The sequence below is a fragment of the Python bivittatus genome, unplaced genomic scaffold (assembly GCF_059951505.1).
Source record: "Python bivittatus isolate LINGU-HERP-01145 unplaced genomic scaffold, Pbiv_v1 ctg000700_np1212, whole genome shotgun sequence".
NCBI classification, from domain to species: Eukaryota; Metazoa; Chordata; class Lepidosauria; order Squamata; family Pythonidae; genus Python; species Python bivittatus.
In genome coordinates, this window is record NW_028277098.1 from 21,112,500 (window position 1) to 21,125,634 (window position 13,135).

The window sequence follows — 13,135 nt, forward strand, 5'->3', positions numbered from 1 at the left end:
GCTGAGAGAAGTCAGCAACAATAAAGAGGATGACATCCTGCAGGAAGAAAACAAAGAGCATATTAACCCCACTAAAAAAGGTTAAGCAGTTTCCAGCCTCTCTTATTTAGGCACGCCCAAGGATTTAGAACATGCCAGCAAAAACCACAGAAGCAGTCATGTTATAGCATAAGCAAAATTCAGGCAGATGCACAATTCAGTGGAAGAGGTTGATTTTCTTTTTTGAAGGAGTGACTACAAATTAACTATTTAACAACGAGTTAACAATCTATTTCAGCACTCTTTTGCTGAAAGAGGTTCAGAGGCAATGGGATTTCACATTCGTCTACACAGAGCTAAATAATTATCTCCATATGGGGGGGAAATGGTATTTCTGCACCAGGCGAAAACAGCACAAATGTTTTCCGCTCTCGTCTCCAGGGATCTACTCCTATTGTCTTTCACGTATGATGGGAATCTCCATAAGAAAACAGTAATAAGCAAACAGTTTCAGTTGTGTCTTATGGAAAGGAATGAGGCCCAAATATGTTACTGTGCAAAAATAATGAATCAAAATTTCTATTAGGGTTTAAATTACAGGTTGCATAAAAATACTCATATTTCTATATTAACAGTAAGCCAAACAAAGCAGGGTTTAGAAGTTAATCAGCCAGTAATAAGTTATCTAAGAACAAGTGGATTAAAAAATAATAAAGGGAAGTTATTCCCATAAAAACCAAAAATCGATACTACAGTCTTTTCCAGTATAAAATTCAGATCCATTTTATGTATTTCTGATGCCTAACGCAATTTCATGCAAGCAACAAAAACAATTTTTGGTGTTAAGAAAACAATTTCTGACCATGAGTTAACACTAACCTTCATTTTTCTAGGCAAGCTCATCTTGCTTGCATGACACACTTTTGTTCCAGTTGCAAGGTCAAGTGACAAACAATTAATCAGGGCTTTGTTTATTAACCTAAAATGGAGACTAGCTCCTAAGCAGCTTTAGTTCCAGCATTAGAAACAGCAAAATGCATATGTGGCATCTTTGTTATACTGTCCAAAGAAAACCTTTAAATATTACACTGGCACTGTGGGATACACACGGAAGACATATTACCCAGAGTGTCCCTGTGAAGTTTAAAAGAACTTCAATTATGATGGACAACAGCAGCACAGAACCAACGTTGGCAGAACAATTCACTAAATAATTAAGTGCCAGAAAATGTTGCTGAAAGATTTAAAGGTCCTTTAAGAATCTGATGGAAAAAGTCAAACTTCAAATATGGGGTATGATTTAGGAAAACTCATTATATTCAGTTAAAATGTGAATGTGTAAACCTAAGACAATGCAGACACTGATGAGATTGCCAGACTATCCTGGCTTAACATTCATAAGAGGATCAAATAATTTGTTAAGTAAACATATAGAGTACGAAGCAAAAGCATGTATTGTCTGTTGGCTAGCATAAAAAAACCCCTTCAATTAAAATAAATGTATCCAACATAAAGGCTCCAAATAGGAAGTAGTAATGCAGGAAGAAGCAAATCCATAAAAGCATCTCTCCTTTTGAGCACTTCATAAAAGTTAAATTAAAAAAACCTAATTCTTCACTGTGAGACTTGTCCATGTATGAAAAACAATTAAAAGACTTCAGATCAGAGAGAAACATCACATTCTTGCAAGCCATCCTTTTGCATGGTGGCTACATGTAGTAACGCCCAATTACTGTCAGGTGCTGCAGAACTAACAGCCAAGACTTCATAGTAATCAAACAATCTGCAAACAAGTTTTATGTATTCATTTTACCTTTGTATTTGAAAACTGAAGAGTCACCTCCCCAGAAACTTAAAAATGTAACATTAAGAGGGAATCCATCATCTCTCTATTCAATTACACATTTACATCACATCTATCACAGGCAAAAACCTTACTGGTACTAGTCACAGCCATAAAAATTAATAAAAATCCCCAATGCTTCCTCTCTGTGCTGACAGATACTTTGATATAAAGGCACTCTGAAAACCCAATATGGTTTGGTTCGTTAAGTTTGCAAAGTACAAACAGTCTTATAAACAGTTATGCTGTAGAATGTCAACCACTGTGACATTACACCCCAAAGTAATTTCCGTTAATCCCCCTCCCTGCAATAATACCGGCTCTGTGGGAATGAGAAATCTCTGCAGCAGCTTTACAGAAAGCACAGTCAATGATTGCAATACCACATCTGTATTTTTAAGTCTGCTGTAGGTAGGAACAAACTTGGCAAGGAATCCATAAAGGTTTGGGGCTCCTGAAAGTCAATCCCAGGTAATCAAGATGAGGCCCCCTTCATTTTCTCTTTTGCTAATCAGACAGCAAGAGAGTATGCTGGACAACTGAGACAAGGAATTTCAGTTCCAAAGGAAGAGCAAAGTCTTAAAATGACAGTACTAGAAAGCTTTGGTCCAAGGAGGAGATGAAAAGGTTCGCTACATAGTGGCAAGGTCAATCTGTACATAAAGTTGCCTTACTCCAGCCTGTAAACACAAGGAAGAAACACATAAGTCAGTAATGAGAACAGATGAGCCACATTTCAAATGCTATAAAGTCACTCAGTATGATCGATCATGGAACTGACTTGCAAACCACTTGAGGTCTGCTCCATTTAGGAAAACAGCCAGTGTAGTACAGTGGTTGAGATATAGGACTGGGATCAGGGAGACCCAAGTTCAATTCGTCATTCAACCACAGAGGTCACTGCATAACTGGGTCAGTCACTCTCTCATCCCAGCTCCCCAAAGAAAGTGACTGTTGCAGGGATAAAATGAGGGGAGGTTCCCATGTCTGCTGCCTTGAGTTCCCAGCAGAAAGGCAGGATGTAAATTCAATAAACATGACCAGTATTATGTATACATGGTTCTTATTAATAAAATGGCCCTACAGCAAGCTCTTAATTTCATTGTCCCTTGGTTTTATGATTGTAAAAACAAATGGATTTTTCTGGTTCAAAATATTTTCATAAGAATGCTTGAAAAAGGTTGTTTTGCTTGTGTAAAACACTTAATGTAATGAAAATGAGAACTAGCCAATAGAAAAGATTTTTGTGAATAGTCACAAAGAAAAATTTAAAATACACACACATACATACACACACACATATATAATACATATTACTAGATTGACGCTATTTTTAAAGTTAAGAACCATAGCCAAAGATTTATGGAGCGCAGCTTTTAAACTTTTAAAAATGCTAGACAGTGTAGGTACTTTAACATACATCTCATAATTTTTAGCAAAAGAAAAATAAGAGGCAAATTTTCTCCCTTAGAACAGAAGTGATCCATAGACCAACAATCAACAGAAAAATGACAGATATTTGTAAAGCTAAACAGCATCTATCTAGAAATAAGTGTAAATATAAATTAATGTAGAATTTAGATTATTTAGAATTTAAATCCAGAAATAAGGCTTCTTGCAACTCCTGAATTTTATAATTCAACTTAGTTTTTTTGAAGACTCCAAAACATGTTAAAAATCATTCTACCTTAATAATATTTTCCTCAGTTGTTAAAAACAGCATTGCAACTTATAACCTAGATGTACAAATTTTACCTGAGTAAAAATGTTGTGAGTTTGGCTTAATATCCACTTTACATCAGCATCTGGAGCTACAAACAGTTTCAAAGTCCCTATATAAACATCAGTACAAAGGGTCCAGAAATGAGGATCATGCAAATTGTAAACTCCTTGCAACTGCTGAACCTAAAATACAGAAGTTAGTATTTAGTTTTTCCTTCTTTTAAATGATTCATAAGAGTGATTTATAAGAACCAATTAATCTGAACCCTGAAAAATTCTATGTAATATTACATAATAAGCAAAATGAATTCACAAAAAAAAAAAAAGCCCAATTATTATTTTTCTTCTAAGACCAAATATAGTAAATCAGTCTCAATCTTATTCTGAAGAGAGGGTGGAGTTTTTTTTGTTTTTTTGTTTTAATTTCTGTTCCCAAAATTTAATCCACAGAGTACAAAATGTTTCTTTCCTGCTGTTAGGAACATTACGGTATCTTATACTAAACCAGATTTTTTAAAATCATAACTTGTTAAAGAAATAATAAAATCTGCTTTGCACATAACCCTAAACAAAAATTATGTTCATACATTAACCCCAAAACAACCACACCACATTATGGCTTAAACATTATGAGAGAAACAGGGTTATAACTCAACATGATCTTAATACTGAGAGACACTGGTAATACATTTTTTCACGTAATTTGCTTTCAGATGTTTTAGACCACCTGCCAAAGTCTAAAAAACACCTACAAGGCTTCATATTGGAGAAGACTATATTGGCATAAATAACTGAAAGCTAGACAGGACACGAATGTTCCTTGTTTATTCATTCTTTCTGCAATTATGAGAATCAGGTTTCAATTTGTATAGGATGAAAAGTGTACAAATTCACAAATTTGTTTCATTGGATAATTATGATTAGTTTTAGTGTTTTGTTCATTTACCAAAAGAATTGTACAGGCTTTCCTGAAGGACAAGTGTTCTCCAGATGTTGAACTTCTGCTGCTCTATTTGAGGAGTATGTTTCAAACCAATCAAGATACTGCAACTTACCCGTTGATAGCACTGAGGCAAAGTACTTTCCAGAGAAGGAGGCGTCCGTTGCATCAGAATTCCAATGGATTCTCTCAGAAGTGGAACAACGCTAGAAATGTTTTTTTAAAGTTATTTTAAATGTCACTTTTAAAAAAAGGTATATTTATGCAACAGATCGGAATTAGGTTCCTTCATTCTCATGAAGATACACTTTCTTACGTTAGAGCAATAAAAACTACTAAAATAAGCAAAACAAAAACAAAGCAAAAAAGACCAATCAGCAGAATATTTTTTTAATCAGTAAACACAGTCTATGATTTTTTATTTTTTTTCTGTTTTATTGCCTGGATACATCCACACTCATGATTTGGATTGTGAACTCTTAGTAGACACAAAACAAATGTAATGAAATTGTTGTAATGGCAGCTGTACCCCACAAATCATGGTGAAATTTAAGTACAAATTAGAATGAGATAAATTCAATCATTAAAATCACCAGCATTCTAAAATGTCTGTAGTATTAGGCAGTTTCTTTACTTGTAAGTAACATAGCAGAAACACTATCCTTTAAGTGCATGGACTCTTTCTAAAAGAAACAGTATTCTCAGAGTGTTCAGACTCTAAAGATAATGGCTGTATGTATGTTTTCTCTGTGTGCGCGTTTATGTGCGTGTGTATCACTTTACCCCTCACTTTTCCAAAGCAATTAAAACAGAAATCCTTTGACTAATGATCTTCTCCAATTCATCCAAACCAGAAAATGACTGCTGGATTTACACATTACACTAAGACAGTTTATTTTAACTCTGTATACCTGGCTAAGCAACTCACAATGATCTCATTCATGACCTGTTCTAAGCCATAAGCCCTATTTACAATCCACAATGGTTGGGTTCACACATCAAGCAACTTCAGAACCAAACCAACATGGTGATATAATACAATATACCATCCTTGGTTGGATTAGACAAAATATCAAATGAATTTTTCCTGGTTTGATTCACTTTCAAGAAAAAGAAAAGATCAGTGAAACCATGTGAGCAGCAATAAGGTTTATTCAAAACATTATGGTGAAATTTGATTGTCCAAATTTAACCATTATGGAGTGATTCAATTTATATATCCTAAATATGCATCCCTCGCTCTCTAAAAAAAAGCCATTTACTAACTATGGTAATTTCCCACAGAGAAAAATGGAGATCAAGATTGTTATGCTGCAACATACAACTCAGCTGTGACTCAGGCACTTGACAGAAGAGACAACACTAATAGGAAAAAAAAATACGGATGGTTCTTTAAACCAGGCTCAGTTACAATAGTAATTAAAACAACCATCAAGATATATAATACATGAATTTTTAAAAAGCATGCTTGCTTTTGTCTCTGGTTTAGAAAATGTTTTTCTTACAATCCAAGATAATAAGGAATGGGGTGCGAGTGGGAGAAGAAAGTTCCTAGAACTAAATTAGTAGGTACAAGTTCAGCCATAATTAAATGACTTGTTTAAAACAGCCAACTCTGCACTTCTTGAAATAAGGGAACCCGGGGATTTTAGCAGAGCATAAGCAGGGAGCATTTGGAAGCAATTAGAGGCTCCTTTCGACAACTGTAAAATGAGCATATTGAGGTATCAGTAGAGACACACAATTCCCATGATAAAGGGCTTAGAATCACAGATTATACACAACTGCACCACTCAGAATATTGAGATTTCTATGACTCTAATATCAGGAATATTGAGGTCACCACAGGCATCTGTGGAGGGTGGGTATACAACAAAACAGGCATCAAGATGTTGCTATGCAAACTTCACTATTTATGTGTGATATCACACTGCAAATACAAAAGGGTTGTGTTGTGATACCACGATGCACATTTTGTCATTTGGGTATCATTATGATTGGGAACAAATGCCTATATGTGTGACTACCCAATATTCTCAGATTCAGAACATTATCAGGATTCTTCAGAGGGCTGGTTTGGAATTTTCTAATAACACCATAAAAAGGATTGAAAGAATGTGTAGTTTCCAGTCTAGATTAAGCACTTTTTCCTTAGCTTTAATCCCACTTTAGGCCAAATAGGGTAACAATAGGGCTTAAATGACATTCAGTGGAAAGAAAGTGAATTAGACAAGTAGCTCCTAGGCAGAAAAGGTATACCTTCAAATTTTCAAAATTCATTCTCTAGATGAATGAGAAAATTATGTCTGGCGATTCTGCTGTAAACATTGTTCACATTACAACTTCCCATCAGAAGCTTGTACATAATGGAAATTAACCATTCAACATCAGCATTACTGTAAATAATTTCTTCTGTGCAAAATGTGATGCACAGACGAATATTTAACACCAAATAAAGGCCTAAGAATTCTATAAGGCTAAGAGATTACTAATTGCCAGCCAACTACATGGTTTTCAGCAGCTATAAGAACAAAAGAGAGGAGAAGGACTTTAATCCATGTAGCCTAATCAAGTTATTGCTGCCAGGGTGTGGACATGAAGGCAAAACTGTTCTTTTTGAAAGGAAAAGAAAATATAGTCTCCCTAGTGTCAGGAGGAGAGCCAGATGGTTAATGGGAGGTTTAATGGGATCCCAGAGAGGGTAGATTTACCCTCGGCAATGAACCATTTTATTCTTAGCTTTAATAACATTTCAGGGACACTTTAAAAGTAGAGCCATACAAGAAAACTTAAAATGAAGTTCAGATGAAACAGTGTGGAAAAAGTGAATCAGAGCAATTATTCCTTTAAAAAAAACCCTGCAAAATCAATTCAAAACCTCTTTATCTAGATGGCCTCATAAACCGTTTGAGGTGATCTAGATCACGGGTGGTACAAGGCCTGATATATACTAAAGACTATCCAAATGTAAAGCTCTTTGTCTTTAGAAAACACACAGATAGCCCACCTGCAATATTTAACAAAGACTCTTGGTATTTCTGCATACAACATTTTTAACAACTATAAGAAATCTGGTTGCTGTTCCCTATACTTGGCATTTTCAAATAATAGTCTGCTGGTTATACTGCTTATTAATATATGACTGCAGTGGAAAGTTGTATTAGATGCAATTTTGGCTTATGCATTTGATAATGTTGCTCATACTATGGTATAATGTTTATACTATTTGTATACTTGACCTTGGTTGATCTCGAAAAGCAAAGAAAGGCTGGGCCTAGTTTAGAATTTGGATGGGAGACATCAAAGAGTTCCATAATTATAGTTAGATTGGTGTGATGGAATGGAATTATGAAGGCCAAGCTCAGGCAGATAAACATTTTCTTAGCTTGCCAGAACCGCTTGGGAGGAACAAGAGGATGAGACTGGCACCTCCCTGAGGAATTCACACTGTTGTGGCTGGAGGACTTTGGGAACTGGGGTTTTAGTCTGAGAAGATTCTTGCTAGAGGTTGTAGCTAATAAACATAGCTGGATTGAATTGGCATTGTCTCTTGGAGTTCCTTGGGCTAGGCCTGACAATTGGGAAGGCAATAAACATCGCATAAAAAAAAAGGTAATGACAAACCACTTCCCTATAGGAAAAGAAAACAGGCATGGCCATGAAGTCACAGGAGTCAAGTCCCACTTGGAGATTTTACCTTTCCTGAGTTTAAAATATTATTTTCATACGTCAAAGGAATTATTGGATTGCTGTTCTATGTTTTCGGAATGAATTGGTTCCAAACTGTGTATTAGTTCAATCTCCCTTGTCCATCTAATTTTATTTTGCTTCGGATTCTACTAATTTCCCTTTGGGTTCAAGGGTAATGAGCCTTGTAATGGCCACACCCTTCAGGGCAGCCATTTTGTTCACATGCAAGCTCCCACATACTAGAATGTCTGTAAGACGCTCTCAGAATTCCAAATGTGCCCCCTAGCCCCAAAAGGTGGTGGACACTGGCTTTATTTTAATAAAGTTTTGAGAAGTATTCCTGCCCTATATAGTTATTCTTGCGCTGTGAGCTGCCTGGACCACACGTATGGGGAAAAGCAGCTTAGAAATTAAAACAACATGACTCGCAGGAAAGGAAAACTCTAGAAATCCCTGAATTTTTTTATTACTGTGATTAAAGTGCAAATGAAAGAAAATAGTGGCTTTCCTCAAATAACAAGCAGATTGCACAATAAGGAAAAATGTTCTACCATATTCAGTCGAATAAAGCAAATAATTCAACATGCCAGGGGGACGGGGGCTTGGAACGGGGGGACATGCCGCTGAATACTCAAGTGAAGAGGTTTTTGGGAGGTTTTTTTTAAGGAAAAAATAGAGTAAATTAAAGAGAGGTCCTCTTCCACCTCTAAAGTCACATTTGAAAATTATAAATTTTGAATTTTTTTTTTTTTAATTAGTCATGTGAGTATTGGAAAACCGCAACTGTGAGACAGCATATGCCTGTAACTTCTCTTTGCTATTATTAGTTCTTGCTCCAGACCAAAGTAAACAATGCCAAGATAAAATCTTTTGCCCTATCTAGATATATTGCCTAAGAGCTGTGTATTTTGATTTCACGGTTCTTACTATGGATTATGAAATTTTCAAAGCTTAATGGCCACTTAACCTGGACAAAGACAATAAAAGAGAAAGAAATGTTTGACACAACATTGTTATGCCACTATATTGTGATGGTTCAGACATATGAGGACTTAATCTTGCTATGCAGGTAGACTCAATGCATAGTTCTCTAGTTCTAACAAAACAAAGCAAATGATTTCAGTCAAGAAGAGGAAGACATTATCATGGCTGGATTGATACAACATGCTAAGCCAAAACCAAAAGCACATATGACACCTTAGTATGATATATGAACACAATCTACGTGTAATATATACCTGCGTGTTTATTCATGTAGTCATGGTTTGACACTGAACTAAGCAGCCATAGTACATTCTCAAAGATCCCATAAACAGCCCCCCCAAAATCTACAGCAATGAGCAGCTATATTAATATAGCTCTCCAGTGAGTTTTCTGCTGCAGATCTTCACCGATAAGGATATAACGGAATAGAGTTGCAATATTTACATCACTTCATGCCATATAGCCTAATGTCTGCTATTACAGGCACTAATATATCAGAGCAAAACGTATCTGGAATGTATTAATATAGACCTAGATCAAAAATGTGGAGAATATGGAGAAGAATGAGCCATTACATTCAAACCAAAAATGGAAATTTAAGACGATGAGCAATTTACATGGCACAGATTTTTTTTTTTAAAAGAAAACAATCTCTTCTGACTATACAGGAAAAACCACCCCTCTACTGTATTAAAAACAGTCCTGAGCTAAATTTCAAAATAATTTCCTTTCAAGCTGGATCATTCTACCACCAAATAATTATATAAGAACAACAGCAAATTTCCAAAATGCATTACACTTGAGGGTTTTGACAGGAAAATTAAGTTTGCTCTAAAGTGAAACACTGAGTTTAGATAATTGGCTTTTGGAATCAAATGTCTTATTACCCACGACTTTCATCACTGCATGCTCTTTACCAATGCTTTTTCTGTGATGGATGCTCTTTTTAACCTAAAAGATTGATGCATTCGTTTAGAAACAAGTCTTGATGTAAGAAGTGAACTAGCGCTGAAGCTATTACAGCAACAGGCAGAGTTATTGCCCATTTTATGTTGTTAAAACGGTAGGACAGCTTGACTAGAATTATTAATCAATCAATTAATCATGAAGATTTAAGAGGTGTACCTAGTGTCAATATGAATCCTACAAAAACAATATAAGAACTATGAAATGTTTTTAGAAAATTGAATAACATTTTCTAACACTCTTGAGTTCCAAATCAATGTATTTTTATGTGCTTCTGGTTACTACTTTTCTATCATGTTGTCAAATAAAAAGAGCAGGTGAAGCATAATATGAATCCTTATATTTCCCAGGCACAGCTATCGTAAATAAATATATTTATTTTAAATTGCAATGGCAAATACTATTAGGGTTGGACACCACGGGATGCAACCCTATCAAGTTTCATTTTCAGAAAAGAGAAGTCTTCTGCAAAATAAGATAATAAAAAGTTTTCTAGTTTATACTGTGGTGAATTAACTCTTGAAACTATCACACTTCAGAATTTCAGAAACAGTAAATGTAAAAACATTCTGTAGCAGCTTCCAGAATAACATTTTGCAATCCTCCTTTGAAACAAGTTATCTTTGCCGTAGATGGTCCAGAGAGTTGTTTCAACACTATTTTGTTAGCCATTCAAAGCATAATCTATCACTTCAGCTAAGCATGAGAGAGGAAAACACAGACAGGAAAGACAAGACACTGTATGTACATGAAGTTTTAGTTTAGGATCCAATGGGGTAATTCTCCTGACAGTTGATATTCTGTCATCCAAACCGATGCATACTTACACACTCCCTCACACACACACACGCTACAATAGACAGTCCCATTATACAAACTTAAGTGCACCCACTTAACACTGGATGTAGCCCACAATATGACTATATATATATATATATATATATATATATATATATATATAATTTATTCACAGTATAAACTATATAGCATATACATAATGTAATACTGTATTAATTACCATACTGATCCAGAAGGATATCCCTAAATTTACAATGACTCTCTCTTACCCAAAGAAGAAAGAGTAGAGATAAAGAAAAATCTTGCACAATGGCAATCTACTTTGTCAATGTAGGGCTGCCAACTTCAGATGAAACCAATCCTGTGGATTTCCCCACTTGCAATTAGCATATGTATATCACACATGCATATATGCGAATACATATATACAAGTAGTCCTCGCTTAATGACCACAATAGGGACTGGAAAATCCATTGTTAACTGGGGTGGTCGTTAAATGAGGCATCACATGACTGCACTCAATTTTTCTGGCAGCTGTTAAGCAAATCACCATGGTTGCTAAGTGAATCATATGATCATTAAATGAATCACACAGTTTCCCACTGATTTTGCTTGCTGGAAGCCAGCTGGGAAGATCGCAAATATGATCATGTGACCTTGGGACACTGCAACCATCATAAGTGCAAGCTGGTTGCCAAGCGCCCAGATCGCGATCACATGATAGTGGGGATGCTGAGATGGCCGTAAGTGTGAGGACTGGTCATAAGTAGCTTAGCACCATCGTAACTTCAAACGGTTGCTAAACAAATGGTCATTAAGTGAGGACTACCATTTAATGACCACATGATTCACTTAGCAACCATGGTGATTCGCTTAACAGCTGCCACAAAAATTCTGTCTGTGTTAGAATTGTGTAAGACTTCAGATTCAATTTCAAAAAGGTGCTTTGAAATATGTGGAATGATAAAAATAGCATCTGTCTGCAGCTCTAAAACAAACAAGCCTTTTTCCAGGACCATGTGGCTGTGAAAAAATGCAGCCCCAGTAGAGAGTTGCAAATGTGCAACTTATATCATCCCACAGATTCCGAATCATCTTTCTCAGAGCACTGAACTGTCCCAGTGTATGTGCGTGTGTCTGTCTATCTATCAGAAACCATATTCTAAAAGAGGGCAAGGATATGAATAAATAAATAAACAAACAAACAAATATCCAGATTAATACCTAATGATCGAAATAAATTGCCTATAAAATAAGGTGTCTCCTATTTTATCACCACCTGCATAAATGAACCATTTTCTCTCATATCCACTAAGCATACCCAGAAACATATTAATTAAGCACATACACATCCCACCCTCTTTCCAACAGAAACAGCAAAGAAACATCCACCATCTCCTCCCTCACAGAAGCCAACACTGTCACACTGACCCAACCACATGTCATCTACAAGGCAGCCTTAAAAATCTAGGAGGGATATGGAACTAATAAACAGATGATCAGTTTCACAACGTGAAGGATCCTGCCCACTTCACTGGGAGTCACAAGTTCACTCATCCCAGTTAAATCCACAAGACTCTGCCCCAGGCACCTTAACTGGATGACCAATCAGAGTGCAATTCCTAGTAGATCTGAGCAATGTTATCCACCAGATAGCTAGAATGTAGCCCGAAAGATGTTCCTGTGGCTCACCAACCCCTCCAGCAAAGAACTAGACATCCTAAAGAGGGCCACTAGCCCAACCTACCTCACAGGATTGCTGTTGTAGGGATAAAATGGAAGAGTGAGCACTATATACATGGACTTCAGCTTCTAAACAAAAGCTGCAATATAAAACTAACAAATAAATTGTCATAGCACATTATTTTGAGTTGAGAAGTTTCCTATAGATTTTTTATGACCAACTTTAAATTCAACCATTTTCCATTTTTAGAATGCTGAAAGCGATAATGTAGAAAGTATGTAATTATTTTTAAATTTTCAATACATTCTCTAAATGTGCTTGCTGGCCTATATGTTTTCACTCTAAGCATCCTTCTAAAGAAATCCTCACATTACCAACTATGTTCAGTTCAGCACCACATTCTCTCTACTTACTGATTTATGCCATCAATCTACCTTCTTTCTGATTTGCAGAAACAAATGCAGTATGTCTAGCACTATGCATGTGTGGTTCAGCAGTTTTCAGTGTGATGTTTACACCAAACTGAATT

The 13,135-nt window shown here is 35.9% G+C and overlaps 1 protein-coding gene across 1 annotated transcript in view; it reads right to left on the reverse strand.

Moving 5' to 3' along the window:
- Nucleotides 1–1,782: 1,782 nt before the first annotated feature.
- SLC30A7 (solute carrier family 30 member 7) overlaps nt 1,783–13,135 on the reverse strand; it is a 31,289-nt gene continuing 19,936 nt past the window's right edge. Inside the window, exons 9-11 of the mRNA XM_007420248.4 lie at nt 4,600–4,690; nt 3,578–3,727; nt 1,783–2,502 (exon numbers count right to left, since the gene is read on the reverse strand). Coding sequence (XP_007420310.1) covers nt 2,455–2,502; nt 3,578–3,727; nt 4,600–4,690 — 289 coding nt within the window. The 3' untranslated portion in view covers nt 1,783–2,454. The remainder of the gene's footprint in view (nt 2,503–3,577; nt 3,728–4,599; nt 4,691–13,135) is intronic.